This window comes from Thamnophis sirtalis, unplaced genomic scaffold (assembly GCF_051295495.1).
Source record: "Thamnophis sirtalis isolate CommonGarterSnake01/CBP01778 unplaced genomic scaffold, rThaSir2_p1.2 scaffold_14, whole genome shotgun sequence".
Taxonomy (NCBI): Eukaryota; Metazoa; Chordata; class Lepidosauria; order Squamata; family Natricidae; genus Thamnophis; species Thamnophis sirtalis.
In genome coordinates, this window is record NW_028261394.1 from 462,453 (window position 1) to 490,000 (window position 27,548).

The following is a 27,548-nucleotide window of genomic DNA, read 5'->3' on the forward strand; positions in this document are numbered from 1 at the left end:
CCCCCGCCGCCCACGGAGTCCCCCCGGCCCATCCCGGGGCGCCTCGCGTGTGCGCCTCGAGTTCGGGCACCGCCGCCAGAGGGCGCCAGAGAGCGAGCGAGCGAGCCCGGCCGCCCTGACTCAGCATCCCCCCCCCCCACTCCCGCCGCTGCTGAGTCAGGGCGCGCTGCGAATGGCCGGCCGCGGGCCAATGAGGGCGAAGGGCGGGCTTCGGTCTCTCCGGGCGCTCGGCTTCCGGCCCCGCCTCCTCCCAAGATGGCGACGGTGGCGGAGCTGAAAGCGGGTAACGGCGGCGGGCGCGGCGGCTTCTCCTCCCGGGGGCGGGGCGGGGCTGCCGCAGGTCTCCTCGCTGGGCCCGCCCGCGCAACGGCCGGCGGGGACGGGGCGGGCGGAGGGCGGCGGGGCTGCCCGTGTTGAAGGCGCCTCTGTCTCCGCGCAGCCCTGAAGGAGGCGCTGGGTCGGAGCGGGGCGCTGGGGCAGGTGCGCGCCCGCGTCCGGGCAGAGGTCTTCGCCGCGCTGGACGACCCGGGCGAGCCGCGCCCCGCCGCCCCCCGAGAGACGCTCCTGCTGAACGAGCTCATCCGCGAATACCTGCAGTTCCAGCGCTTCCACTGCAGCGCCTCCGTCTTCCTGGCCGGTGAGGGAGGGGAGGGCCCCCCAGAGGTCATCCGTCCGGCCCCCCGCAGGAGGCGCCTTTGCTGAGAAGGGCCCCGGGGAGGGCAGGGCCGCCCCTCTCAGGCTAGGGGACTCCCTCCCTCCCCCGGCCAGACCCCGCATCTCCCTCCGGCCGCCTTCGGAGCTGAGCCCCCTCTCCCACCCTCCTCCTCCCGTGTGTTGCAGAGTCCGGCCAGCCCGAAATCCCCTTGGACCGAGATTTCCTCGCCAAGGAGTTGCACGTCGTGGAGGACACCAGCAGCAGATCCGTGTAAGAAGGCACCGGGGCCTCCCGAAGGTTTTTCTCCCTTGGTCAAACATCGGTTGCCTCCTCCTCCAAATCCCAAATCATTTGCAAGCCCTGGTCATTTTTGCACTCTTGGCTCTAAAAGCAACCCTTTCTCCAGCTGGAGATTTTGTGTGAATGGCTGTCCGGTGTTGCATTTGGAGGCCGACATCCCAAAGTCCTTCTGGTGCAATGAGCCATACTGGATTTGGAGAGCTCGATTGCTGAGTGGCTGTGCCTTTATTTCCCTCCAGGGGTCCCTCTTACAGACCCCACTGAAGTGGGCAGCTGCAGCCCTTTCACAGAGTCTCCTCTTTAAACACTGGGATTCTTTTCTTTCTCTTAACAGGCCACTTTTATATGGAATTCTAACTCAGCTGTTACAAGGCAGCGAAGAGAAGGCCCCCCCACACGTCCCCCAGAGGCCCCTCGGTGGCACCTTCAAAGTGGATCACCAGAAAGCCATCTAATTGAAGCAGTGAAATGGGTACAGCACACGCGAACCGACAGACTTGTGTATATATTAATAATACTTTATTAAACATATATGCTGCCTGACTCTCAAGTGACTTTGGGCCGTTCAGAAGTTACAGGGAAATCAGTGAACGGTGGAGCCAGGGGTCTTCCTCACCAAATACCTGGGAGAAGAGCTAAGGCTCTTTTAAACAACGCTTGTCTGTCTTTGAGTCACCACGTTGCAGTCTGTGCTTGGACACTGATGCGTTAATGGCTTTATCTTAACTTTCAGAAACTGTTGCAGGCTCGGAACGTGGTGTGAGGCTTTTGAAGATACATGGGTTTCACAAGACATCCATAAATAAAGTAACCGCATTTTTTAATGAGTAGCAGCTGTTTGCATTTTTTTATTGTGGTGACCTCTTTCGTCCGATAAAAAACAGTTGATTCAGAAGGGCCACAATCATCTCTACATTCAGTGCTTCTTTCAGATCAGATCTATGTAGAAGGTAAAAGTTGACTGACTTGATGGCACTGAAGTCATCCGGTCGTTTAACAGCACAGTAAAATAATCAAAAGCACAATAAACCTCCAGACGGGCAGTTCCCCTTTTTAGAGGAAGTCATAAGTCATCTTTGTAAGGGAGGGGTGAACCCCCCAGCCGGCCTTGGCGTCTTTTGAGAAGTGTGTGACACGTCACGGCCAGACTGATTTCCCAGGCGTTCATCTGTCGCAACTCAGCCAACAGATCTGGCAGAAAGCAAGGAGGGTGAACCCAGGCCAGTCTCTTGAGGAAGGAGCCCAGAGGGACTCGCTTCGATTCTGCAGCCATCCTGGGACGGTGAACGGAGCCTGGGCAGCCCCCACTCCCCCCCAACCCACAGCAGCTGGCTTTTCCTTTCTGGCCATGAGGTAGTGGCCACTGCCTGTCCAGGGCTGTCCCTCCCCCCCCCCCAGGACAGGACAGGGCGTTTCAGCCTGGTGATCTGCTACTTTGGCTGGAGGAGAGTTGCTCTCTGTGATAGATTCCCCTTTCCATACCCTTTTTCTTACCCTTTCCAGCTTATTTCTGACCTCATCAAGAGTCTGGTGAGGTCCTGCGGTGCATGTTGGTTTCCTTGGTATGTTTCCCTTCATGAGGAGGAGGAAACCCCACCACCTTCCCGGTGGCTTCTGTCCACCAAGCGTCCCGTGAGCTTCTGCAAGGTGTCCTGAAGCTGCCCTTCCTCCCCGTTCCAGCTCAGTCCTCTCCTGCCCATAAATCACCCCTTGCTTGGGATTCTTGCCTGTCAGCCAGCCGGGTAAAGACCGGGAAAGGGTTTCCACTCCTTTTTAAGCTGTAGCCATTGAGAGGGGCAGGTGTTTATAAAACAGCTTCAGAGCTCTTCCAGCAGGGCTGGCTGCCCACCTTCCGGAAGGCGTGTGGTCTTAGCCCACCGATGCTCAAAGAGGCCCCCTTGTGAGGCGGTGGCTGCTGGCCATCCGCCCCTGGGCATCTCTTGTCTCTCCCGGCAGGGACCCAAATTTGGCTGATAAAGAGCAGTTGATCGTCCATCACTGCAGCGCTTGAATTACCAGATCCCGTAGGGCCTGAACTCTTCCCAGCGGGGCCAGGGGCTGGGTGGGGCCTGCTGCCTAGCAACATCTGGCTTGGCTTGTGGGGCAGAAGAGAAAGCAGGCTCCCCCACAGTGGGGCTGCAGCTTCCAAAGGGCTGAGAAAGGGGCATCTGGACTTCTAGGATAGTCCCTGAGAGCTCCGTGCCCCCTTCCTTAGCAAAGGGTGGGCAGGGGCCCCACTGGGCAAACAGCCAATGCCCTGCAAAAGCCGAGGGCCTGTTCCCCTGGCAGAGCCCAAGGCTTGGGAGGGGCAGTGGAGTTGCTGCACAGCTGGGGGGCATCAGGCCAGGCTTGGCAGGCGAGGGGGTCAGCCAGGCTCCCCTCCTTTCCTGCTTGGGAAGGAGGAGGCTGTGAGAGGCCACCACCTTGGCCCTCCCTGCCTGCCTTGGGCTCCATATTTAGGCTGCTGCTGTTCTGCACATCTGCAGAGGCGTGTTTGCATCTGGAATGTGGACGGGAGTTGCTGGAGGATCCTGGCGTTCCCTATTTGGGATGCCCCAGCATGTGGGACTGGAGCTGCGGAGGGAGGGAGGGAGGGACCCGAGGCATTGGGGGGCTCAACCTCCTCCTGCAGGACCTCTTGCCTCCTTCCCTGCTGGGCCGAGGGGACCCACTCCGCCCCTTCTCCCCAGTGCCCTGGGCTTCCAACCGCTGCTTTTTGCCATTTAAGGTCAGGGAGGCACTGGGGAGATTTGCAGAGGTTCTCAGGAAGGGAGCAGCAGGCAAGGATTCTGCAGAAACAGCCGGGCACGAGCTGGGAAACCGCGAGCCCTTCCACTCCCCAGAGACGGGCCAGCCCAAAACAGCCCAAGGTCCCCAAATGTTACATAAACAGGCCAGGGACAAGCACGGCTCCTTCCTCCTTGGGAACGGCCGGCCCCATGGAGAGGGGCCTCCGTTTGAGCTCTGCATCCAAGCCGGAGCCAGATAAGAGCTTGCTGACGGCCAGGGAGAAATGGGGGGGGCTGCCTCTTATCTGCCCCCCCTCCCGCATCTCCCCTTTGCTGGCCCTGGCAGCGCATGAGAAAGCCGGAAGGGTTAAGCGGCTGCTCGTATCTCTGGGCCAGATGAAAGAAAGCTCCATTTTGGGAAATAGTGTTGCAATGGGAAGGCAGATAATTTCTGAGCCATCCCATAATGCCACCACACAAGTTATTAGGGGGGAAAAGGAGAGGGAGAGAATGCCTCTTAGCTGGGGGGGGGGACTCTGGCTGCAAACCCATAGCTGGATCTCTCCCTCCCTCCCCCCCCCCCCGGCAGAAGCCTTCGTGTCTGAGCCCCGGAGACTCTCTTGAGGGGAGGAATCTGTGGCCCCTCCCCTGAGCCCGTCACCTCTATATAGAGGGGACAGAGCACATCAGGCTCTCGGTCTGCCCAGCTGCTCGCAAACACCCGTCCGGACGCGCCTGCATCTTCGGCTTTCCTCCTGGACTTCTGTAAGTACCCTGGCTGGCCAAGGACCCTCCTGCACCCTCCCTGGACGAGAGCAAACCCCCTTCAGGCTAACTGCACCTCGGGGAAGGCTGTGAGGTTGATGCCCCCCCCCCCAGGTGGCAGCGTGGCTAGACCCCGGTGGTCCTTCTGCTTCTAAGCACTGCCTGAGGACCCTCCAGCCGGGACGGAGGGCTTGCTGTCTGAGCCCCCGTGAGGCAGAGGCACAGGGAGAGGGCCAGTGCAGGCGCTGTGCTTCGTAGCTTTTGAGGTGGAGGGGACCCCAGGGATCAGCTAGTCCAACCCACTGCAGGAGTACCAGTTCCACTGTCCTGGGAAGTGGGTTGTGCACCCGCTTCTTAATAACCCCAGAGATGGAGACCCCCATAGATGGACCCCCTCTGCTGCAGCCCAGATTTCCTTACTGCCAGGAAAGGTAGAAATGAAATCAAACTGCAAAGCAGAGCTAATAATTCCACCTGCACAGAACTTCAGAAACCGAGAGAGCATTCAGCACTGAAGACAATCCCAAATAGGAAGAATCCATTTAATGATCCCAGATCATTTCCTTCAAACATTATGACAGGACTTGACTTAAGGCATCTGTTCAAATTGCCTTCATGAATCCCTGAATGTCATTACCTGCCGGCAACTGAAATGATTCTTCTGGCTCAGGTCTCCCCCTCAACTCCAGCGTCCACCCTGGGGCAGATGAGCTTGTTGCTCGGCCTCTCAGGGCTGAGGAGTGTCCGGCCACTTGTGGCAGCATCCTGCGATGGCAGCTAGTTCGGTGGAGCCTCAGTAACTTAGTTGCCGGGCGTGGTCTTAGGTTTCCCTGAAGAAGCCAAGGATGCCTTAAGGGGAGACCCAGTTGCCGCGAGTGAAGGGGGAGAGCAGCCGAGGGCAACAGAAGCCCCCTCTCTCAGCCGGGGGGGGGGGCTCAGCGCCTGCTCTCAACAGCTCAGAGTAGAAGAATCTTCTTACCGGCAACCTGGATGTCAGCTGAGCTCAGCACTGAGAACCAGCAGCAGCCGTGCCGGCTTTTGAACCAAAGCCTTTTCCTCTGTGCACGTCCCGCCTTTGGAAGTTCCCTAAATCTTTTCTTTTGACAGCCCATCCTTGACTGTATCCCTTCCTCCTTCCCTCCTGGAACAAGGAGAGCCTCCCGTGCAGGTGAAGGAGCCGGGCGGGGGCTGCCCCCAAAGGCAGGCTTGGTAGGAGGGTCTCATTGGCAGGGCTGCTCAATTCCCACCCTGGAAGCCACAGGCAGCCTTCGGACCGGAGGTGGCCGGTGAGGGCAGCTCCTGCCGGCCTCCCTCCTCTGCGGGGATTGTGGTAGATCTGGCCTTCCGAGCAGAGCCATTGGATCCAATGGCCACTTCTTTTAATTACTGTCTTTGGAAAGGATTCCTTCATGCCCTACAAGGTATTTGTTTTGAACTTGTTATCATTAGGGTGTGTTTTTCCCCCCTGTCTCCCTTCTTCTTCTTTTTTGGCTGGATCTGCTCATAATGAGAAGAACGTGGCCATATATGGTAGCCTGCCTGCATCTGTGCAAGCGGAGAGCTTTGCGAACGGCCTCTCTGCCTTTGGGGGCCTGGATCCCTTTGAAGCTCTCTGGGAGGTCAAGGAAACTCTCCTGGCTTCTCCCCAAAACGTCCCCTTATGCCGCAAATGAGGGGAGGCCAAGGGCTTTAAAAGAAACAAATGAGCAAAAGGTACTTGGGACATTTCTTTCTGCCCCTTAAAAGGGACTTTTCCAAAGTCTGCACTCTGGATGAAAAGGGCAAGGATTGGGAAATGGAGCAGGAAGCCCTCAATCCGTCTTCATCGTGTCTGATGAATTCCTGTCTTTTGAACCTAGCAGTCGATTGGCAGATGCAGCTGACAATGTTTATATTGTCTGCAAATGTTTAGAACCCGCTTTCCACTCTGCAGTGCAGGACCTCCAAGGCAGCTAAGAAATCCCAAAGGCAGCAATAAGGAACAGCTCAAAGAGATGCCATCAAAACAACCTCAGCGAGGCAAATACTTAGCCAGCCGAGCAAAAGTGGAGACAAAGCCTGAGGCCTGCCAAGGTGGGGCCAACCCCGAGAAGGCCACGCTTGCAGTTCTACGGGGCATCGGTGGCTGAGCAGGGCTTTCTCCAGGGACTCAGCTGACCTGTGATCATGTCATAAAATATCTTGACCAAAGGCCAGCCAGTCTTTCCAAACAAGAGACAATCCGTTGGTAACACAGGGGAAAGAGACCATGAAATCGGCAACAATTTCCCAGGCGGTTTTCCTGGAGAAAAGGTTGAGTTGCCACCAGCAGCCAGGCCAGGCCTGCTTGGCTGAGGAGCTGACCGTGGGACTTCCAAGGCAGCAGATCCTTGGCAGAAGGAGGTCTGTTTTCTCCCTGCTTCCTTCAGGAATTAACTTTCTCTTGAAAAGAAGAGATATTGATCATTATTCGGTGCATAAAACAATACCAAGGAGCTGGGCTTCATTGCTAAAAGTTGCCTTGAGGTTATTTTTCACTACAAAAAGTATGCCCTTTAATACAGCTTGATGTAAGAATTAAAACAAAACCCCAAATATAGTGATGCTTTCCTAAGTGATGGGTCTGCCTGGAAGGTCCCCCTCCCCTAGCCAAGTTGGGGGGAGGCTTTTCCCATCCAACCAGAGCAATTATTCCAGCCATCCTGTTCATCAAAGCATCATCCTGATCTCTCTGCCAGATTCCCCCCACCCCCTTTTTTTCCTATCCCAGGCTTTGCTTAAAATGTGGCCGTGGGGGGATGTCTGGCCGAGTCCTGCATCCCTGCAGAGGCCATCATCTCCTTCGGCCAGAGCCACACGTGGTCCTGTGTGGTACCAGCATTGTGTTGATGTCTCTTATTCTGTGGTTCCAAAGGGCCCCAAGTGAGTGCCCAGCCTCTGTCCAACCCAGAGGGAGACACGGTGCCAATTCGGGGCTTCATGGGCAACAGAGTGGCATTCGGGTAACCCACGTTCTCTCCCCCAGGTGCCCTTTGAGCCAAAATGGCACAGAAGAGCCAACTCAGCGACGATGAGAAATTCCTCTTTGTGGATAAGAACATCCTCAGCACCACAGTGGCCCAGGCCGACTGGTCGGCCAAGAAGCTGGTCTGGGTCCCTTCGGAGAAGCATGGCTTCGAAGCCGCAAGCATCAAGGAGGAGAAGGGGGACGAGGTGCTGGCCGAGCTGGCCGAGAACGGGAAGAAAGTGACCTTCAGCAAGGATGACATCCAGAAGATGAACCCGCCCAAGTTCTCCAAGGTGGAGGACATGGCCGAGCTCACCTGCCTCAACGAAGCCTCCGTCCTGCACAACCTCCGGGAGAGATACTTCTCGGGCCTCATTTACGTAAGTCTCTTGGCCCGGGGAAGGCAGGGAGGTGGCCCCGGGCTGCTTGCTGCCGATTGCCAGCCCAGCCTTCCCCAGCCCCATGTCCTCCAGGTGGGCAATGGCTGCCCCTCCATCCGCACAGCCAAAGGGAGGGGAGACGCACCCGGGGCCAACTGACCGCAGCATCCGGGCTGGGAGGGGTGGAGGGTTTCCTTTATTTTGGTTGCTATAATGCACGAGGAAGGAAAGGGAAAGGACGATGGCTGGTAAAAGAGGAAGACTAGAAAGCCGAGAAGAAAGTCCCAAGCAAAACAACACACACACACACACACACACATATACACACACACACCTGCTGCTCTTTCCATCTGGCTGCTTGTCAGGATGATCTGCAGAATTCTGCAGGAACTTGGCAGGATCAGTTTCCCCTCTCTTTTTCCTGGGGGTTTCCTGGGAACTCAGGGGTCTCCTTCCTGTCCTTCTGGAGGGTTTTTCTTTTAGAGGGTCCTCTTTCTGGGAAAGAGAAGCAGCTTCTTCTGCCATCCCCCCTCCCGGCCAGATGAGGTGGTCCACCCTGGTGGTGGTCATCCCTTTTCCAAACTGAATTTGCACCGAGGCGGAAGATGCGATGGACACGACTGAGGCGTCTCTTGGTTAACAATTTACTTGCACAGACTTCCATGCCCAGACTAATCTTCACGTGCCGGGAGGGGCCGGGGTGGTGGTGGGGGCTCAGAAAGTGCCATTTTCCTTTCAAGGGGGCTGGAGGGTTTGTGGCCGAAGGCTGGGGAGAAGAGAGGTGGTACGGGCCGGAAGGGGTGTGTGAGTCCTGCGCATGAGGGGAAAGGTTTAATGCCCTTGTAAATCTGTGAGCCGCAAACACAAATCCACAAGTGGGACATCATAAAGCTCCTTCCCCACGTTTTATGGGCCTTTGGCAGGCCTTGCGGAGAAGGGAGTTTCTTCCCCGTCGTAATGAGGATGGGCGAGGCTGCCAGGCGTCCCCTGGCAGAGTCTCTGAAGACAGCCATGACTGAGAGGCTCAATCCAGGGGTGGTGTTGGCAGAGACAGACTCAGGGAGCCACAATGGCAAAGAGATGCTGAGAGAAAAACACGGAGGAGAAAGCCCCCCCCTTCCCCCCAACCACTGCAAGTCCTCAGGGCTTCCCCTTCATCCGCGGCCCCAAATACGGAGGCTCTCTTTCCCGTCTCTCTCAGTTGGGAAGCTTCCCGTCAGTCCCCCCAGATGCCCAACGAGCCCCCCCACCATGCAGCCCCCCCTTCCCATCCTGCAAAGCCCTGGATCAGCCCCCGCAAGAGGTCTATTGCCAGAGCAGCCGGGACCCTAGCTTCCCTGGTCGGCTCAGAGCCATCCTGGACGCTGCTTGGTCTGAAGTCTTTGGGACATTTCCTAATATGGTCAAGAAGAGGAAATCCAGGCCACGGATTTTGCCTCAAAGCCTGGCTGGATCTGAAGGGCAGCCTGCGGGCATCGCTGCCATTGCGGCCTTGGAAGCTTTAATAACAGATTTTTTTGTGTGGGGGGGGAGGAACAGGCAGCAGAAAACGCCCCCAGGGATGCTGCATTGGTTTGCCTTGGCCCCAAATCTTGATCAGGAGCATGGGGGGGGAGAGGAGAACGGGCCCCACCCTTCAAAATGGGGTGTTATTGTGCAAAGTGCTGGGCTGATCCAGAGTCCCTTCCCATACAGAAGTGACTTTAAACCTGGGGCATTCCCCTCCTTCTCCCATGAGATCAGTGAATAGGAGGGGTCCGGGGTGAGGGGGCTGCAGAGAAGAGCCCAAAACCTGAGCAGGATGGGGAGGATGTTTCTAGCTACGGCTATCCTGGCTGTGATGGAGCTTCCCTGTTCAGAAGCAGTCCATCCCTGGATGCCAGACCCTGGGGAGGAGAGCTCCCCTTGACCTGTCGGCTTCCTGCCCCTCCCCCTGCAAACAGTGGGCCTCCTCCAGAAGCTTCAGAGATGTGGGGCTCCCAGGTGAGGAGGCTGACCGCTCGGGGGGGGGGGGTCTTCCGTTGCAGACCTACTCAGGGCTTTTCTGCGTGGTGGTCAACCCTTACAAGCAGCTGCCCATCTACTCGGAGAAGATCGTGGACATGTACAAGGGGAAGAAGCGCCACGAGATGCCGCCCCACATCTATGCCATTGCCGACACTGCCTACCGGAGCATGTTGCAGGGTAAGATGGCAAGCCCCCTTCCAATGGGTACCTGAGGGCGGTTTCTGCCCCCCGGGGGGCTCCATCTGGCTGGTTGGCTCCTCCATCACTGAGCAGGGGTGCCAGGGCATCCCTCCCGGTCTTTTGGCATCGGTGTTTGCCATCCTCCACCAGCTTGTGCCTCGAAAAGGAAAAGCTCTCCTTCCACCCGCCATGCCGGGGCACGTGGCCAGAGAGAATCCCAGGGCACAGTTGGGCAGGCAGGGGCATGGAGAAGGAAGGGCAGGCAGGCAGGCAGGAAGAAGCTGCCACTGCGGCACCTAGTTGGCAGCCAGGAATCTTCCAGGGAGATGGAGTTTCTTCTCCTGGAACCGTTGCCCGAATCAGAGAGTCCGCTGCTGGCCCGAGCAGCTCGCTTAGGCAGCTGGGTTCCTGCAGTGGAGCCCTAAATCAGCCCCCACCCTTTGCAAAAAGGCTTCTGGTTGGCTGGACAGGAGTTGGACTCATGCGCAGCTTTGTGGTGCAGAGAGCATGCGGCCATCCCACAGTGGCTTGTGGTCTCTGTTCTCTCCGTTGGGCAGCCATTCTGAGCCTGGAGCCTGGGCAGAAGCGATAGCTGGCACCTGTGGTTTCCCTTTCCTGCCGCTCCTTCCGACCCACGCGGCTCCCTGTCGGGCGTCGTCTCTGGCAACCCCAGATCAGGAGACGTCGGAGCACCTTTGCTGGCTCACCCATGGAGTAATCTACTGTTTAAATCCATGGAGATGAGGCTGGCCGGGCAGGGGGGAGGAGAGCAGCCTGGGTCTGCAGGGGAAGTTCCTGTGGGAGAAGCCACAGGTGCCAGGGCCAAATCCTCTCAGTTACTGGGTCCTTCTTTTGAGTCTGACCTCAGAAGGCCTCCGCCGTCGATGGTTTCGCCCACAGTCTGAACTGTCTGGGTGGTATTTATAGGGCTGCTGCCGCCAGGCCTCCCCTCAGAGGGGGAGCACGCGAAGAAGCCTCTGCTCTTGGGAGGGGGGCATGTGCTGGGGCTCTGGGGCTGCTGTTGGCGTGGCAAGGGAGCAAAGGAGACATCTGGAGGGTTCCTACCAGGCACCGTTGCCCTGTTGGTGCTCGTGAGAATCTGCTTGGAATCTGCTTGTAGCACCATCGTCGGAGCCAAAGGCTCTTCGGCCTGAACTCCCTGCCGGCACAGATGCCAAAAGGACAGAAGGGCTAACGTATAATTTAAGATAGTTTACAAGCCAATGTTTGCATCCCTCAAGCGTATCCAGAAAGTGTCTTCCTGCTGATTTACTAGTAAACAATGCTGCTTGGTCCCTGCCACATTTGTGGGTTTCTGCAACTTCACTTACGGGCTTCCATAAATGTTTATCTTTGGGAATAACATGGAGAGGGAGCAAGGAAGAAGAGGGCGGTGTGGAGAGCTGGGGGTTTATGTCAGCCTCTGGCAGGCTAGGGGGGGCCTTGAGGAAGCTGGCTAAAGCTTGGGGGGGTCCAGGAGCCAAGGCAAAGGAAGGCGGTCAGTTGTCCATTGCAGCTGTCAGTGGCCGCCTCTCCAGCCTTTCTGCAGACGCAGCTCCCTCCCTCCCTCGGATCCCCTCTGGACACACCTGGGGACACGGGGGGGGCCCTGGCACCCGAGCCAAGGAAGCTGCTGCCAGCATCTGAGGCTCTTCGTTCTCCTTTTATGGCCTGGCTGCTCTTTGCAGGAAACCCACAAGTCTAGCAGTGCTGAAGCAAACAAGCCGCTCTCTGGGGTGGGAGCAGAGGCTGCCAGGGAGGGGTCCCGTTCTCCCGGGGGAAGAGGAGCTGGCAGGGGTCTCCGTCCCACAGGCGCAGTGCTCAGACTCTTATTGCAGGGGGCCCAGGAGGGAGGGGATGCTAAAGTAGGAACCCCCAAACTCCAACGGCTTCCAGCCTTCAGCGAAGGGAGACAGAAGGTCCAGAAATAAAACTAAAAACATGTTTCTTATAGTCACAGACCAGGGATGTGAGCAACGTGCTAAAATTGGCAACCTTGGAAATTAAAAATGGAGCCCTCCGTCCTTTCTGAGGCTGGGATGGATTGGGGGAAGGCTGGTGCAGAAAAAGTGGGAATTCCCCTAAAAGTTGCATGTGAAAAACTGGAACTGCCGAAGTGCCTCCCTCCCTCTGCACCAGCCGGTGCCTCTTTCCTGGTGGCAGCTCAGTTGGAAGTCCTGGGCTGCCTGGCGTTTGGCTGGCATTCGTCTCCCCCTCGGGTGCCCTGGAACTCCAGGGAGGCGGCTGAGGCTAGGATGCAGAGAGAGACTCCCCACCCCAGATGCCTTCCTGCTCTGCCTTTGCCAGCTGCCTCCTGTTCTACCTCGACTCTGGCGTGGAGGTGGGGGGGGGGGTCTCTGGCTTTCCCCCTGTGGGGTTTGGAGCCCCTGAAGCTCTGCCTGAAATCCACCCCAGTGGGCCAAAGAGGACAGCTCGGGAGCCTCTGTCTGGATCTCATCCATAAACAGAACGGTTTGCGCCTCTCATCCCATTTCCTCAATTCTTTCCCTCTGGACACAAAAGCAGGAGATGGGCCTCCCCCTCACCAGGGAGGGGCCGTGGGGGAAAGGGCCCCCGGCCTGGTCTCTCTGTGCCCAACGGGAAGCATCCGCTCTCTGCTTGGCACACGGAGCGTCCCAGTTCTTCCCAGCACTCCCAGTTTCCAAAAGGAGCAGGCACTTGATGGCAGAAGACCAGGATGACTCTACCTGGTAGCCCATCTCCAGGGGCCTCTGGACCTCCCCCGAAAGGGCTCCGGGGCCGGGATCTCACAGCTCTTTTTTCTGTCCACAGATCGAGAGGATCAATCCATCCTTTGCACGTAAGTAGAGCCAGGAAAGTTGGCCCGCTCCCTTGTCGGTTCCAGTTCCCTCCCAGCTCCATTTCTGGTGGCCTTTTAAGGACTTATAAGCACGTCCTGGGCATCCGGCTGATGAGTTGGAGGGTGCCCAGCTGGCAGGGGGGATGGAGGGTGTGCAGGGGGGGGGGAAGCCCAAGATAGCTTTAGATCTGCTTTAGATTCCATCATAGCTCTCCTGCTGTGGAGAACATCTGGGCACTTTCCAGGTGGCTTCCTCATCTCTCGCCTGGCCCAGCCAAGCCCAGCCCCTCCCAACCCCTCCCCCTAGATCAGTGTTTCTCAACCTTGGCAACTTAAAGATGTCCGGACTTCAACTACTAGAATTCCCCAGCCAGCGAATGCTGGCTGGGGAATTCTGGGAGTTGAAGTCCAGACATCTTCAAGTTGCTAAGGATGAGAAACACTGCCCTAGATTGAAAGGCCTTAGGAGAAGCAGCCCCTTGGCTTGGGGAACATCTGTGCTGTGCTAAGACAACAGCTGGAAAGAGGCAGAGGCCCTTTTGGGGGAAATCTGGTACAGCAGTTCCTGCCCGGGTGGTGGTGGTGATGAAGGAAGCTCCCAGGAGACTGTAGGGACGGGGCGTGATGGGGCTTGTAGTCCAGCACATCCAGGAGAAGCATGCTTGGAAAGGTGGTGGCTGGTTCTTGTCTCTGGGGAAAGAAATGCAGCAGAAGGAGGGAGGGGCAGAAAGCAGGGCGTTCAAAGGATTCGGGGTATGAAAGCCCAAAGGCGGCTCTTCTTTTCCCAACAGTGGGGGGGGGGATTATTTGGAGGAAAGCTTTTTCCATCAGTGGCCTCTTTGTTCTGGAACTCTCCCTGGAGGACTTCATTTCCATCAATACATGGTCCCCTTTGGGGCTTCTCATCGGCCTCCTGCAGCCAGAGGAACCCCCCCCCCCCCGCAGGCGCAGGGTCAGCTCCGTCGGCCCTCCAGCTTGGCAGGGAAGGGAAGCTCCCCCTATCCTTTAAAGGGCCAGCCATCAACCCAGCCTCAGGACCAGAGATGGGCTCCCTCTGGCCAGGAGCGTCCTATAAGCTTCCTGCAAAGCTCAGATTGTGCCAAGGCAGCTGGCCTGAGGGATAAGGGGCAGGGGTGGCAGAGCCCCCTCCCTGAAGCTGGTCTGCAACCCTGGGTGACCCTGAGCAGAGCAGAGTTCCTCAGAATCTCCTCCTCCACAGCCTGGGCATCTTCGGCCACCCCGGGGTGATCGGAGGGGGTCATCTCGCAGAACAAGGAGTCCCGCAGGAAGCAGATGCCTGGCCTTTTAAGGCTCGTCTCCTCCCAGGCCTCTACTGCTTCACCCCCATCCATCATTGGGGAGAAAGGCACCTCCAAATTAGGAAGAAGAATCAGCCAGGCGGCCGGCCGCGGGTGGGAGCTCCAGAGCCTCTCCTGGCCGCCCCTCCCTTGCTTAGCAGGGAGCAGCTGGATCCCTCCACCCAGGAGCACCTCTGGCCCTTCCTTGATCTGAGCCCCTGGGGCTTCCTCGGCTGGATGTTTCCCCTGCCAAGTCACTAAAAAGGTGGCAAAGCCTCACCTGAGACGGATGCCCTCCAGATCCAGAATGGCTCTAGACCAGTGTTTCTCAACCTTGGCAACTTGAAGATGTCCGGACTTCAACTCCCAGAATTCCCCAGCCAGCATTCGCTGGCTGGGGAATTCTGGGAGTTGAAGTCCAGACATCTTCAAGTTGCCAAGGTTGAGAAACACTGCTCTAGACAATGCCGTGGAAGGAAGAGGAGAGCCCGGAGCCTCTTTGGCTTCCTCTGCATTACTGTCCACTGTGCCAGGCACCCTGACATACGTGGGCAGCCAGACCAGGGCAGAGCTGCCCAGCTTCAGTCCTTCTGCCACCATCCTAGTCCACACGCAGCATAAGGAGGGGCTGGGCAGGAGCGTCTGGGATGGCAGCTCCATGCAGGGAGAGATTTCCTCCTTACCCGGCAGGGGCTGTCAGGCTGCCAACCCCTCAAAAGTGCCCACCAGCCCCTCCAGGGAGGGCCGGGCAAAGCTCCCCGTAGAGGCGAGGAGGGAATGCGTGGAGGGGGCAGCTGAGCGTGCCAGCAGGGAGCGTAGGAGTGCCAAGCCACAGAGCTTCAGTGGGAGACCAGAGGCTCCCAGGGAGATTCCCAAGTGGCTGGAAGAGCTTAAAGGAGCTGCGTTTCTGCTGCAGCTGAAGGGTCCATTCCATTCCATTTCCATTTATTAGACTTGTATGCCGCCCTATTCCCCGGAGGGACTCAGGGCAGGGAACAGACATATGGGAAAGGGGACAGTACAAAAAATGAACGAAACAAGACAGGATACAGAGACACATTAAAACTACACAACAGTCAACAATTCGAGTGGGGCTGGGAACTCATCAGTCCCTGGAGCTCCCTTGCTCTTCCCTCCTTTCGGGCATTGGCTACGCAGGAGCCCCCACTACTCCATGAAGGATGTGTGTGTGTGTGTGTGTGTGTTCACAGTCTTTTTCCTCCTCCTTCCCCCAGGGGAGAATCGGGCGCAGGCAAGACAGAAAACACCAAGAAAGTGATTCAGTATTTGGCCGTGGTCGCCTCCTCGCATAAGGGTAAAAAAGACACCAGCATCACGGTGAGCAGCCCCCGACCCCCACTCCCGTTCAGTCTAGGGGGCAGCAACGGGTGAGGGGGGGCTTCTTCCTCTGGGCCACAAGCCCCCCCCCCCCTTTTCAGACCAAGTTTCAGCAACAGCAGGAAGAAGAAGAAGAAGATGGCAACGTGGGGAGAGTCTTTCTTTTCCTGACTTGTAGATGACACCACTGGCTTCCCCAGCCTGACTCCTCTGGGCGATTTGGACTCCACTGAGACCAATCTGCCCCATCCGCAGGCAGGCAGGCAGGCAGGCGGGAGTGATGGGAGTTGTAATCCTTGACTTCTGGAGGCTGCCAGTGGGGCAAGGCACGTCGGATGGTGCCTGCTTAACCAAAGGTGCCCATTGCCAGGCTGAGAGGGCACATTTTGGGAGGGAGCACGGATTCCAGAGGTGAAAGAGAGTATCCCCCCCCCGGTGGGTCCTCTGGTGGCGATGCTCCCTGCGGAGATGCCTTGCACAGCTGGAGACAGAGGTGCCCAAGGCGAAGAGTGGCCGGAAGGCTTGGTAAAGAGACTGACGCTTCTTTTATGCCCTGTTCTTTGACTGCAGCAAGGCCCCAGTTTTGCTTACGTGAGTAACCTGGTTCAGTGTGTGTGTCAAGGCACAGCCTGTAGACCTGCATGGTGTTCTTGCACTCCCTCCCCAGAGAGGTCTCGGGGGCCTGGAGGTGCCCTGCCCAGAGCGCCCCATGGCTAACCCCTCGGTTGCCCAGCCGGATCTTGCCCACGCAGGCCGCTCCTTCCCCCAGCTGCTCCCGGGCGAGCAGGATGGCGGCCTCTCCAGCACCAGGGCTCCTCCTGGAAGAGCATCCTCTGAGTTGCACAACGGAGTGCTTCGTTTTTGGACCGGCCTTGAGAGTGGGGGGCAAAGGGCAGCTCCAGTGGGCCAGCCCAGAGCAGGGGGGTGGGTGGGTTGGGGGGCTTATGGAAGCCGGTCTTACACCCCGGATGATCACCGTGTGCCAGTAGTGTGATTGATCTGTTCTTCTTGGCTTGCTGTGTGCCTCTTCCCCCTCCCTTGCCTGCCACTCTGCCCTTGGGGTGGGGGGTGGGGGGGCGTTCCTGAGTCTTCTGCATGCAGAGCAACTGGCTGGCCTTTCTGCTGGGCAGAGGTTGGAGGGTCTGCAATTAGGGGGATATGGAGGGGCTGCTGGTGGGGAGAAGCTGGGATGGGGAACGGAGCTAAGGGGAGGATCTGCCCAGCCGAAGAACCCTTTCATATCAGTGGAGGCTTCTGCCCCCCCTCCATTGTGGAGCAGAGACCCTCCCTATCCTTCCATATCTGCTTCTTTGCCATAGACAAAGGGGTGTAGAAGCCAATCAGGTTTTCCATGGCAATGATTTCTTCAAACCCATCAGCCTCTGTCTTTGCTTTGAGACGGGGGTGGGGCAGCCCCCCCCCTCCTCCTCCCAGCTTCCCCTCTGACGAGAGTTAAGGGAAAGAGGCCGCCCTTTCGCATGGCTTGTTCATTGGTGTGTTACCTGCCTGGATCTTCCTTTTTCCGCATGCAAAAGTCGCCTTGTTTTTAAATATAAACCATGCATTGTCCCAGCCAGTATTTAACCCAATTAATAGGCGCCATTAATGGTGTCATCTGCTTCGGGCTGCGTCAGAAGGAAGGTTGTGCGCAACCATTCCTTCCGCCCCCCCGCCCCCCCCTTGCCTAATTTCTCTTGTCGTTTCCTTGGCAAATGAACGCTTTGCCGGCAATTGCAAAAACATTTTCTCTGATTTGCTTTGGCCTAATAAATGAGCTGGAAAAAAAGAGATACGGGTCACGACCGATTGCCTCCGTGGCTGAAGACCGTCCAGAACGCGGCGATCGGCTGCCTTGAGCAGCTTCACGAAACAAAATAGGGGCCGAGTCCCACAAAGTCCGGAGCCAGAGGCCAAAATCAGCCCCAGGGAATCTCCCTGTAGGTAAAATGCGTCCAAGTTGTGGGCGCTTCCCTGCGGCAAGTGCAGCTGGAGAACGACGCGCCTCTCTCTGCATTCGATCCACACGAGACGGTTTCTCTGAGGGCCTCTTGAATTACAGCCCCACCCTTTCCCACTCACCCCCCCCCCCCGGCCCAGCCAGAGACTGACAGCCAAATGCTTGGATCAATTTTAGGGCGAGTTGGAAAAGCAGCTTCTCCAGGCCAATCCCATCCTGGAAGCTTTTGGAAACGCCAAAACTGTGAAGAATGATAACTCCTCCCGATTCGTAAGTGAACGACCTCTTGAATGGGGAAAGGCGGGGGGGGGGAGGGAATGGTGGTGGTGGGGATGAACCAAATAAGTACAGGAAAAACTGGCAAGTGGAGAATAGGACTCCTTCTCCCCTGGAAGGAGAAAGGGAAGGAAAGGATTATACTTAAATGGAGAGAGAGGATGTCAAAACTCTCCGAAGCCCCCGCAGCCCACCCAACCACGCTGCCTCCTTTCTCCAACAGGGCAAATTTATCCGCATCAACTTTGACGTGACGGGGTACATCGTGGGAGCAAATATTGAAACCTGTATCCTTTTTTTCATAATCCCCCCCCTTTTGCTTCAGGCAACTGCCTTGTTCCACCTAACTGTGACTAAGTTAGCATTTATTTTAAACCATGGTTTGCTTGCTGAACCTTCCCGGACAGATTTGCTGGAAAAATCTCGCGCTATTCGGCAGGCCCGAGAGGAAAGGACCTTTCATATCTTTTACTATTTACTTGCCGGAGCCAACGAACAAATGAAGAGTAAGTGGCTTCCTTGGCCGATTCCAGGGGAGGTGCCTGAGAGAGAGGGGGGGGCACTTCAGAGCGGCTGCAGTTTCTGGCGGGGGGGGGGACGGGGACGGACAGGTTCTCCCTTCCCCAAAGGATGCTGGCATTGAAGTCATGAGGACATTTCTGCCCTCCGAGGCCAGTGGAAGCCTTGTGCCCAAAGCCGGAAGCCCTGCCATGGGCTCCCCACTGAAGGAGACTCCCTGGGGGAGGGGAGGAGAGTGGGAATTCCCCTTCGGCCCCTTGGTTAGGAGCAGGGCTGCCCAAGTGGACCTTTCAGGACCAAGGCGGAAGTAAGCGGTGTGGCCAAGAGGCCCCAGGAGTTGGGAGCCAGAGGAAGGTCCCGGGGGGCTCCTGGCCCGGCTGAGGTTCTGCTCTCTTGCCTTGCAGTGGACCTTCTGCTGGAAGGCTTCAACAACTACACCTTCCTCTCCAACGGCTACGTGCCCATCCCTTCTCAGCAGGACAGCGAAATGTTCGAGGAGACCCTGGAAGCCATGACTATTATGGGATTCACGGAAGAAGAACAAGTTGGTAAGAGGAGCAGAGAGGACTTTGCTGGGATTCTGGCTCTGGATGTTTAGAATGCAGCGGCCTCCCTGGGGCTCCGGGGCTGAGCTGCGAGGCTGCTGAAGGGTCTCCTCCAATTGGCACATGGGGGACCTGCCTGATCCTGACCCTCTCGGAGGTCAGCAAAGCCTCTGGTGGGATAGTTGCGGGGAAGAAAGCCCCTGGGACCGAGAGGGAGAATCCACTTTGAAATCCTCTCCTTCCTAACCTCACAGCCATGCTGAAAGTGGTCTCATCGGTTCTCCAGCTGGGCAATATCGTCTTCAAGAAGGAGAGGAACACCGATCAGGCATCCATGCCGGACAACACAGGTAAGTGGCCAGCGGTGGCGGAAGAGTCTCCCCTCCTGAGGGCGAGTGGAGTCCCCGAGGAGCCCGGTCGGCCACAGAGGGATGTGGGGGATGTGATCACCCGGATGGTCTTCATGGTGGCGTCTCTTGATTCCAGCTGCCCAAAAGGTTTGCCACCTCACGGGCATCAACGTGACCGACTTCACACGGTGCATCCTCACCCCGCGGATCAAGGTTGGCCGAGACGTCGTTCAGAAGGCCCAGACCAAGGAACAGGTGAGGAGGCCGGCCCAGATCCCTGGCGTTGAGTCTTGACGCTTGGCCTGGAGCCCCCAGCAGCTCAGCCCAGCTCCCCCCTTCCCTCCTTAGGCGGACTTTGCCATGGAGGCCTTGGCCAAAGCCACCTACGAGCGCCTCTTCCGCTGGATCCTCACCCGGGTCAACAAAGCCTTGGACAAGACCAAAAGGCAAGGCGCCTCCTTCTTGGGCATCCTGGACATTGCCGGCTTTGAGATTTTCGAGGTAGGTTTCCTGGGGAGGCTCCGGGGGGGGGGCTCCTGTGCCAGCCCCTCCTCGCAGGGCAGCCTGACCGTCCCCGACTGCCCTTCCAGATCAACTCCTTCGAGCAGCTTTGCATCAACTACACCAACGAGAAGCTCCAGCAGCTCTTCAACCACACCATGTTCATCCTGGAGCAGGAGGAGTACCAGCGCGAGGGCATCGAGTGGAACTTCATTGACTTCGGGCTGGACCTGCAGCCTTGCATTGAGCTGATCGAGAGGCCGGTGAGGAGGCCGGGGGGGGTGGGGGGGGGCTTTGCTGCTTTGATGCCCTCCAGCTCCCACCTTCAAGAAGAGGGGAAAGCGGGCGGGGAGAAGGGGGGGCGTCCTGGGCAGCGCTGGATTTGGGAGTTAGGGTTTCCTAACGCCTGAGCAAGGGGCTTGACTAGAAGACCTCCAAGGTCCTTTTCAGCTCCTTTAGTCTGCTCTTCCCCAGGACGCAGTGGGTCTGCAGCACTGGTGGGTTTCAAATTTTTTTGGAACCTACTCTGTGGGCGTGGCCTCCTTTGTGGGAGTGGCTTGCCAGCCATGTGACCTGGTGGGAGTGGCTTGCCACCCATGTGTTTTATTTCTCTCTCTCTCTCTCTTTCTCTTTCCTTTTGTCTCTCTGTCCCTTTTTTCTTTTTTTCTTTCATCTCTCTCTCACCCTTTTTCTTTTTTTCTTTCTTTCTTTCTTCCTTTCTTTCTCTCTCTCTCTCTCTGTCAGTCTGTCTGTCTGTGTGTGTGTGTGTGTCAGTGGTGGGTTTCAAAATTTTTTGGAAGCTCTTCTGTAGGTCTGGCCTGCTTTCCGGGTCCACTGGTGGAAGCTCTTCTAACCGGTTCGGTAGATTTGACGAACTGGTTCCACCGAATAGGTGTGAACTGGTAGGAACCCACCTCTGGTCTGCAGAAAGCCTGAATGCTCCCGTCCTTCGTTTCAGACAGAAGGGGTCGGCTAGGTTAACTGTTGAAGACAATGTTGCCCTTCGTTCCTCAGAGTAGCCCCGTCTCCACTCAGGCCTCTCCTGCTGAGTAAAGGAGCCGAGCGGAGGCTGCTCCTCTCTCTGCCGATGAGTTGGCCAAAGGCTGCTCCCCCACCAGTCCACAGAGCTTGAGGTGGTGCCGCAGCTGCTCCTCCACCAGCAGCCTCGCCCTAACCCCCCCCCTTGCTGCTCCAGAATAACCCCCCTGGCGTCCTGGCCTTGCTGGACGAGGAATGCTGGTTCCCAAAGGCCACCGACACCTCCTTTGTGGAGAAGCTGTGCACCGAGCAAGGAAACCACCCCAAGTTCCTGAGGCAGAAGCAGCTGAAGGACAAAACCGAGTTCTGCATCGTCCACTATGCCGGAAAGGTACCAAATGGCCCAAGGTTTCTCTTCCTGGTGCCCAGGGACGCTCTCCCTGCCTTCTTGAGGAGGGCAGCCTGGCCGGCCTCCCCACCAGCCTTAGCTACTCCCAGGGGGGCCCTCTGACCCCTGTGGCTCTCGTGTGCTTTTCCTCCAGGTGTCCTACAACGCCAGCGCCTGGCTGACCAAAAACATGGACCCTCTGAACGACAACGTGACAGCCCTCCTCAATCAGTCCTCGGAGAAGTTTGTGGCAGATCTCTGGAAAGAGGGTAGGGAACAAAACATCTGGGCTGCGGGGAGGGGACGAGGGGAGCTGTAGTCCAGCTTTTATTAAGCTAGCACTGGGCAGGATCAGAGGCTCTTCAAGCTGCTTGGGGGGGAGCTCCCTGGAAGGGTGTGGGGGGTTGAGCCTGGCTGGGTGAAGGCGGCCCCCGTCAGACCTTCCGGCCCCCTTCTCTTGCAGTGGACCGCATTGTGGGCCTGGACCAGATGGCCAAGATGACCGAGAGCTCCCTGCCCAGCGCTTCCAAGACCAAGAAGGGCATGTTCCGGACGGTGGGGCAGCTCTACAAGGAGCAGCTGACCAAGCTGATGACCACCCTGAGGAATACCAACCCCAACTTCGTCCGCTGCATCATCCCAAACCACGAGAAAAGGGTCCGTGCCCAGCGGGGGCCCCACCTGGCAGAGGCCGGGCAGCCCTTCCCTGCCTCAACTCCCAGACACCCCAACTCCCATCATACCCAGCCAGCCACGGGAGTTTGGGTTCAGTGCATCTGCAGGATAGAGATCAGGGAGGGCCAGCACAGCTCTACCCGGGGATTCCCCGCTTAAAGGGGTCCCAGGTGCCGCCCGGGGTCTCTTTTGGGGAGGAAGCCTTTCATTCCAGGCTCTGGAGGGTTTTCCCTGCGGGTGTCCCAGCCCACCTGAGGACACCAGGAACCTCTCTCCCTCCTTCCTCCTCCTCCCCCCCCTCCTTCCTTTCTTCCAGGCAGGGAAGCTGGACGCCCACCTGGTGCTGGAGCAGCTGAGGTGCAACGGGGTCTTGGAGGGGATCCGCATTTGCCGCCAGGGCTTCCCAAATAGGATTGTCTTCCAGGAATTCCGGCAGCGGTAAGGGGGGGCTTCTGCGAGAGGCAGGCTGGGGGTCCTGGAGCCCACCCAGATGGGCAGGAGCCGGGTGCCCAAAGCGTGCCAAGGCCTGGGGAGATCAGCAGGGAAAGCTGCCCTCTGGGGTGGATGAGAACTGGGCAGTGCCCCGTGCTTGGGTGAACGTCGCCAGAGAAAGCCGTCCTCCCTGGGGGGGCCGGTGGGGGAGTCAAAGCACACGGGAGGGAGGCGGGAAGGGCAGGGCAGAAGGAAGCCCTCTGCTAGAAGACGGGCGAGAGAGAGGAAGCCGGAAGGGGAGGCCCCCTCGCAGCCTCCCTCCAAGAGGCAGCTCTCTTTGGAGGCCTTGCAGAGGACGCCCCATTTCGGGAGAGGCTTTTGGGGCCCTGGAGCCCTTCTGGCCGTAACACAAGGCGAACCCAATGCACTTGAGGTCTGGGGTCTGGGGAGGGTCCTGTGGTTGGGGAGGGGGACCTTTCTCCAGGACGGGAGCAGGAAATGGAGCAGGTCAAGGGTCCAAGCTGAAGGCTGACGGGAACAGAGTGACGGTGCTTCCCCCCCCCTCCACAGGTACGAAATCCTGGCTCCTAACTCCATCCCCAAGGGCTTCATGGATGGGAAGCAGGCCTGCATCCTGATGGTGAGCATCTTCCCCCCCAGGCTGCCTCCCCTCCGCCTCCTCTTAGCTTTGGCCTTAAACACAGTTTGGAATTCATTGAGACCTGCACGAATTGAAGTTCAAACGTGAACTGGAGAAAATATATATATACTTTCCCTGCCTCCCTTTCTCCCTCCTTTCCCAATGAGGCTTTTGTGCCCTGAGGAACGGCTGCTTGGCCTCAGAAGCCCAAACTCCACCCGTTGGGCTTCTGCTGATCAAGTGGCGCCGGCCCTGCTGGGAAGAAATGGGGGGAAGCCACGAAGTCCCTCATTGCGCCTCCCCCTCCTCCAACAGATCAAAGCCCTGGAATTGGATCCCAACCTCTACAGGATCGGCCAGAGCAAGATCTTCTTCCGCACAGGCGTCCTGGCTCACCTGGAGGAGGAGCGGGACCTCCGGATCACAGACATCATCATCTCCTTCCAGGCCCAATGCAGGGGATACCTGGCCAGAAAGTAAGGGGAGCAGGGCAGCCCGCGGTCTCCCTTCCAGGGCTCGAATGCCCAGGGGCTCCTCAGGGACCCAAAGGGTGGGAGAGGAGGCAGCTGAGGGGGGGACGTTGACGGAGGGATGAGTTGGCTTATGACGGCCCCCCCACTGGCTCATGGCAGACTTCCAGACTGATAGAGCCGAGGTGGCGCAGTGGTTAGGGGGTGCAGTACTGCAGGCCACTTCAGCTGACTGCTATCTGCAGTTCAGCGGTTCAAATCCCACCGGCTCAGGGTTGACTCAGCCTTCCATCCTTCCGAGGTGGGTGAAATGAGGACCCAGATTGTTGTTGGGGGCGATATATGCTGACTCTGTAAACCGCTTAGAGAGGGCTGAGAGCCCTATGAAGCCCTATGAAGCAGTCTAACTGCTATTGCTATCTATCTATCTATCTATCTATCTATCTATCTATCTATCTATCTATCTATCTATCTATCTATCTGGGTGAAATGAGGACCCAGACTCTGGGGGCAATATATGCTGACTCTGTAAACCGCTTAGAGAGGGCTGAAAGCCCTATGAAGCGGTATATGTCTAACTGCTATTGCTATCTATCTATCTATCTATCTATCTATCTATCTATCTATCTATCTATCTATCTATCTATCTATCTATCTATCATCTATCATCTATCTATCTATCTATCTGGGTGAAATGAGGACCCAGACTGTGGGGGCAATATGCTGACTCTGTAAACTGCTTAGAGAGGGATGAAAGCCTATGAAGCGGTATATAAGTCTAACTGCTATTGCTATCTATCTATCTATCTATCTATCTATCTATCTATCTATCTATCTATCTATCTATCTATCTATCTATCTATCTATCTATCTATCTATCTATCTATCTATCTGGGTGAAATGAGGACCCAGACTCTGGGGGCAATATATGCTGACTCTGTAAACCGCTTAGAGAGGGCTGAAAGCCCTATGAAGCGGTAGATAAGTCTAACTGTTATTGCTATTGCTATTCTGGGGGTGCAAAAGGTTCCATGCTCCACTCCCGCAGGGCTTTTGCCAAGAGGCAGCAGCAGCTGACCGCCATGAAGGTGATCCAGAGGAACTGTGCTGCTTACCTGAAGCTGAGGAACTGGCAGTGGTGGAGACTCTTCACCAAAGTAAGCGGCTGGTCCTTGGAGAGGCCCACCCGCCCCTCAGAACCCCCCGGAAAGGCCAGCCTCGCTTCTGCTGGGCCAGGCAGGCTGAACCCTGAAGTGGTTGGGAAGGAGTCGCCCCATAAACCCTTGCTCTACAGGTGAAGCCGCTGCTGCAGGTCACCCGGCAGGAGGAGGAGATGCAGGCCAAGGACGAGGAGCTGAAGATGGTGACGGAGAGGCAGCTCAAGACCCAGGCGGAGCTGAAGGAGCTGGCGCTCAAGCACAGCCAGGTGTGAGCCCACCTGCTCCTCCTGAGTCCCCGCAGGGAAGGGCTGGCCCACAGCACACCTGAGGGTGGGCACCTGCTCTTGAGCTGTGTTGCCCTGTGGAGGGCTTTGCTCAGGGTGCCCGGCTGACCCTGGGATGCCCGGAGAAGGAGCCACTGGCCAACCGGCCCTCTTGCCTTCTCAACCTACTGTAGATGTTAGAACAGTGTTTCTCAACCTTGGCAACTTGAAGATGTCCGGACTTCAACTCCCAGAATTCCCCAGCCAGCGAATGCTGGCTGGGGAATTCTGGGAGTTGAAGTCCGGACATCTTCAAGTTGCCAAGGTTGAGAAACACTGCGTTAGAAACATCTGGAAGCCGAAAGGTGGGGCGCTGTGGGAGGTGGGCTTTCTCAGCCCACCAGAGCCCACCCGGGGCGGTTAGCCAAGCCTTCGGTGCCCCAGGCAGGGCGTCCCCCCCCTCCCGCAGCTGAACGCCCTCCTCTCCCTCCGGAACAGCTGAGCGAAGAGAAGAACCTGCTTCAGGAGCAGCTGCAGGCCGAGACCGAGCTCTATGCGGAGGCCGAGGAGATGCGGATCCGCCTGGCTGCCAAGAAGCAGGAGCTGGAGGAGATCCTGCACGAGATGGAGGCCCGGATCGAGGAGGAAGAGGAGCGTGGGCAGCAGCTGCAGACCGAGAAGAAGAAGCTGCAGCAGCAGATGCTGGTACCCGGGCGGGGTTGGCAGCCGGAGGGCAGCCCCAGTCGGGCCCTTTGCCTTGAGCCTCGCCCGCTGCCTCTTCCAGGGGTTTCAGAGAAAAATGGCTTTCCTGGGCGCAGAGGCTCCGGCCCCATTGGAGAGCTGGGAGGGGAACCAGGGAAAAGCCACTCCGAGCCATGCTGGCACGGTTTCTCCTAAGATTCACCTCCGTGAGGACTAGCGGCTTGTAGGGAGTGGAGGAGCCTAAATTCTGCCTGCTGTGTGCAAGGCCGAGTCAGAGACGGCTCAGCTGGGAGCTCCCAGGGAAGAAGCCGAAGGAGGCTTTAGGGGCAGGAGCTGTGAGTGGCCATTGGGCCCGTCCCCACCTCACTTCTTCTCCCCATTCTTGTGACCCCCCAAAGGACCTGGAGGACCAGCTGGAGGAGGAAGAAGCTGCGAGGCAGAAGCTGCAGCTGGAGAAGGTCACTGCGGAAGGAAAATCAAGAAGATGGAGGACGACATCTCGGTCTTGGAAGACCATAACAGCAAGCTCTCCAAGGTCGGTCCCCGTTCCCCCTCCCCTTGGGCTCCGGGGCCAGGGAAACAAGGAGGGGGACCCCTCCCTGCCCCCTCCTGTGCAGGCCGGCCCAGGGGGCAGCTGGGGGGGCAGCCAGTTCTGCAGTGAGGCTATTTTGCCTCCGATGGGCTGGTCACCCAGGACGCATCTGGGAGACAGGCAACACCTCTCGGTCCCGGCTGGGGGAGCCATTTCAGCGGTTGCCCATGCCCCGTGGGCACCCCTGCCCAAGTGCCTCCTGCTCCAGGCTTCAGGGAAGGTGTCTTTCCGCCTCTCTCCACCCCCCAGGAAAGGAAGCTCCTGGAGGAAAGAGTCAGTGATTTGACGACAAACCTGGCTGAGGAGGAGGAGAAAGCCAAGAACTTGACCAAGCTGAAGAACAAGCATGAGTCCATGATTTCGGAACTGGAAGTCCGGCTGAAGAAGGAAGAGAAATGCCGGCAAGAACTGGAGAAAATGAAGAGGAAGCTGGAGGGGGACTCGAGCGACTTCCACGAGCAGATCGCTGACCTCCAGGCCCAGATTGCTGAGCTGAAGATGCAGCTGGCCAAGAAGGAGGAGGAGCTGCAAGCAGCCTTGGCCAGGTGGGGCTCCCTCTCCTCCCCCACCCCCCGGGTCAGCTCTCCTGGATGGCCGGGAGCCTCGGGACGGTGAAGGGGCCAGGTGGCCTCCAGGGGACTGGAGTGCAGAGGACGCCCTTGGCTGCTGGTCTTCCAGGGCTGTGGCGTTCCAGAGGCACGTCCACCTGACCAGCTGCCCCCTCCGGCCCTTCTGCACGTGGGGATCCCTCAATGCCCCCCAGACAGGACCAGCATTTCCGCATCAAGCCGGCTGGCCTTGTGGGTTGAATCTCCTCTCTGCTCCCGTCACCCAGGCTGGAAGATGAGATCAGCCAGAAGAACAACGCGCTGAAAAAGATCCGGGAGCTGGAAGCCCACATCTCGGACCTGCAGGAGGACCTGGACTCTGAACGGGCCGCACGCAACAAGGCCGAGAAGCAGAAGCGGGACTTGGGCGAGGAGCTGGAGGCCCTCAAGACGGAGCTGGAAGACACCTTGGACAGCACGGCCACCCAGCAGGAGCTCAGGTGGAGCGGGGGAGCCCAGGGAGGGGCCGGGCGGGAAGGGGGGGGCGGGAAGGGGAGGACGGAGGGGCTTCATGCTCCTTTGTGCTGGGGCTCAGGGCGAAGAGGGAGCAGGAGGTGACGGTCCTGAAGCGAGCGCTGGAGGAGGAGACGCGAGCCCACGAGGCCCAGGTGCAGGAGATGCGCCAGAGGCACACGCAGGCCGTGGAGGAGCTGGCTGAGCAGCTGGAGCAGTTCAAGCGGGTAACCCCGGACGGGCGGAAGCGGGAGGGGGCCCCCGCCACAGAGACCCTGCCCGGCCGTCCCCCTGCCCGGCTGAGCCTCTCCGATGCTTCCAGGCCAAGGCCAACCTGGACAAGACCAAGCAGACGCTGGAGAAGGGCAACGCGGACCTGAGCAACGAGATCCGGTCGCTCAACCAGGCCAAGCAGGAGGTGGAGAACAAGAAGAAGAAGCTGGAGGGGCAGGTCCAGGAGCTGCAGGCCAGGTTTGCCGATGGGGAGAGAGTCCGGACGGAGCTCAACGAGAAAGTCCACAAACTGCAGGTAACTCCGGAGTGGGGCGGGGGGGTGGGATGACGAAAACAGCCAGCCAGG

General features: G+C 58.0%; 2 protein-coding genes across 3 annotated transcripts in view; both read left to right on the forward strand.

The window, feature by feature from the left end:
• The first annotated feature begins 140 nt into the window (after window positions 1-140).
• Window positions 141-1,785, forward strand: CEP20 (centrosomal protein 20). 2 transcript variants are annotated; one of them, XM_014069811.2, is made up of 4 exons: window positions 141-283; window positions 440-637; window positions 841-925; window positions 1,290-1,785. In XM_014069811.2, exons 1-4 carry the CDS (start codon window positions 256-258, stop codon window positions 1,408-1,410), a joined length of 432 nt encoding a protein of 143 aa, XP_013925286.1. In that variant the 5' UTR covers window positions 141-255; the 3' UTR covers window positions 1,411-1,785. The 2 variants fall into 2 exon arrangements, with proteins under 2 accessions (XP_013925286.1, XP_087585078.1); XM_087728952.1 differs by lacking the exon at window positions 1,290-1,785 and having other exon boundaries at window positions 841-929.
• A 2,559-nt stretch (window positions 1,786-4,344) lies between these two features.
• MYH11 (myosin heavy chain 11) overlaps window positions 4,345-27,548 on the forward strand; it is a 31,065-nt gene continuing 7,861 nt past the window's right edge. The window contains 29 exon segments of the mRNA XM_087729154.1: window positions 4,345-4,449; window positions 7,454-7,815; window positions 9,843-9,999; window positions 12,796-12,823; window positions 15,357-15,459; window positions 16,030-16,050; window positions 17,594-17,686; window positions 17,916-17,979; window positions 18,100-18,198; window positions 18,616-18,759; window positions 19,011-19,106; window positions 19,243-19,361; window positions 19,455-19,607; window positions 19,697-19,870; window positions 20,803-20,976; window positions 21,128-21,242; window positions 21,437-21,630; window positions 21,965-22,086; window positions 22,651-22,720; window positions 23,036-23,196; window positions 24,239-24,347; window positions 24,485-24,616; window positions 25,112-25,318; window positions 25,714-25,783; window positions 25,786-25,850; window positions 26,157-26,452; window positions 26,743-26,955; window positions 27,051-27,195; window positions 27,291-27,497. Of these exon segments, the coding sequence (XP_087585280.1) occupies window positions 7,471-7,815; window positions 9,843-9,999; window positions 12,796-12,823; window positions 15,357-15,459; window positions 16,030-16,050; window positions 17,594-17,686; window positions 17,916-17,979; window positions 18,100-18,198; window positions 18,616-18,759; window positions 19,011-19,106; window positions 19,243-19,361; window positions 19,455-19,607; window positions 19,697-19,870; window positions 20,803-20,976; window positions 21,128-21,242; window positions 21,437-21,630; window positions 21,965-22,086; window positions 22,651-22,720; window positions 23,036-23,196; window positions 24,239-24,347; window positions 24,485-24,616; window positions 25,112-25,318; window positions 25,714-25,783; window positions 25,786-25,850; window positions 26,157-26,452; window positions 26,743-26,955; window positions 27,051-27,195; window positions 27,291-27,497 (3,876 nt within the window). The 5' untranslated portion in view covers window positions 4,345-4,449; window positions 7,454-7,470.

Coding starts and splice junctions, on each gene's coding strand:
- CEP20 (XM_014069811.2), top strand. CDS start 256: ATGGCGACGGTGGCGGAGCTGAAAGCGG. Junction 638..840: donor CGCCTCCGTCTTCCTGGCCG/GTGAGGGAGGGG, acceptor CGTGTGTTGCAG/AGTCCGGCCAGCCCGAAATC. Junction 926..1,289: donor GACACCAGCAGCAGATCCGT/GTAAGAAGGCAC, acceptor TTCTCTTAACAG/GCCACTTTTATATGGAATTC.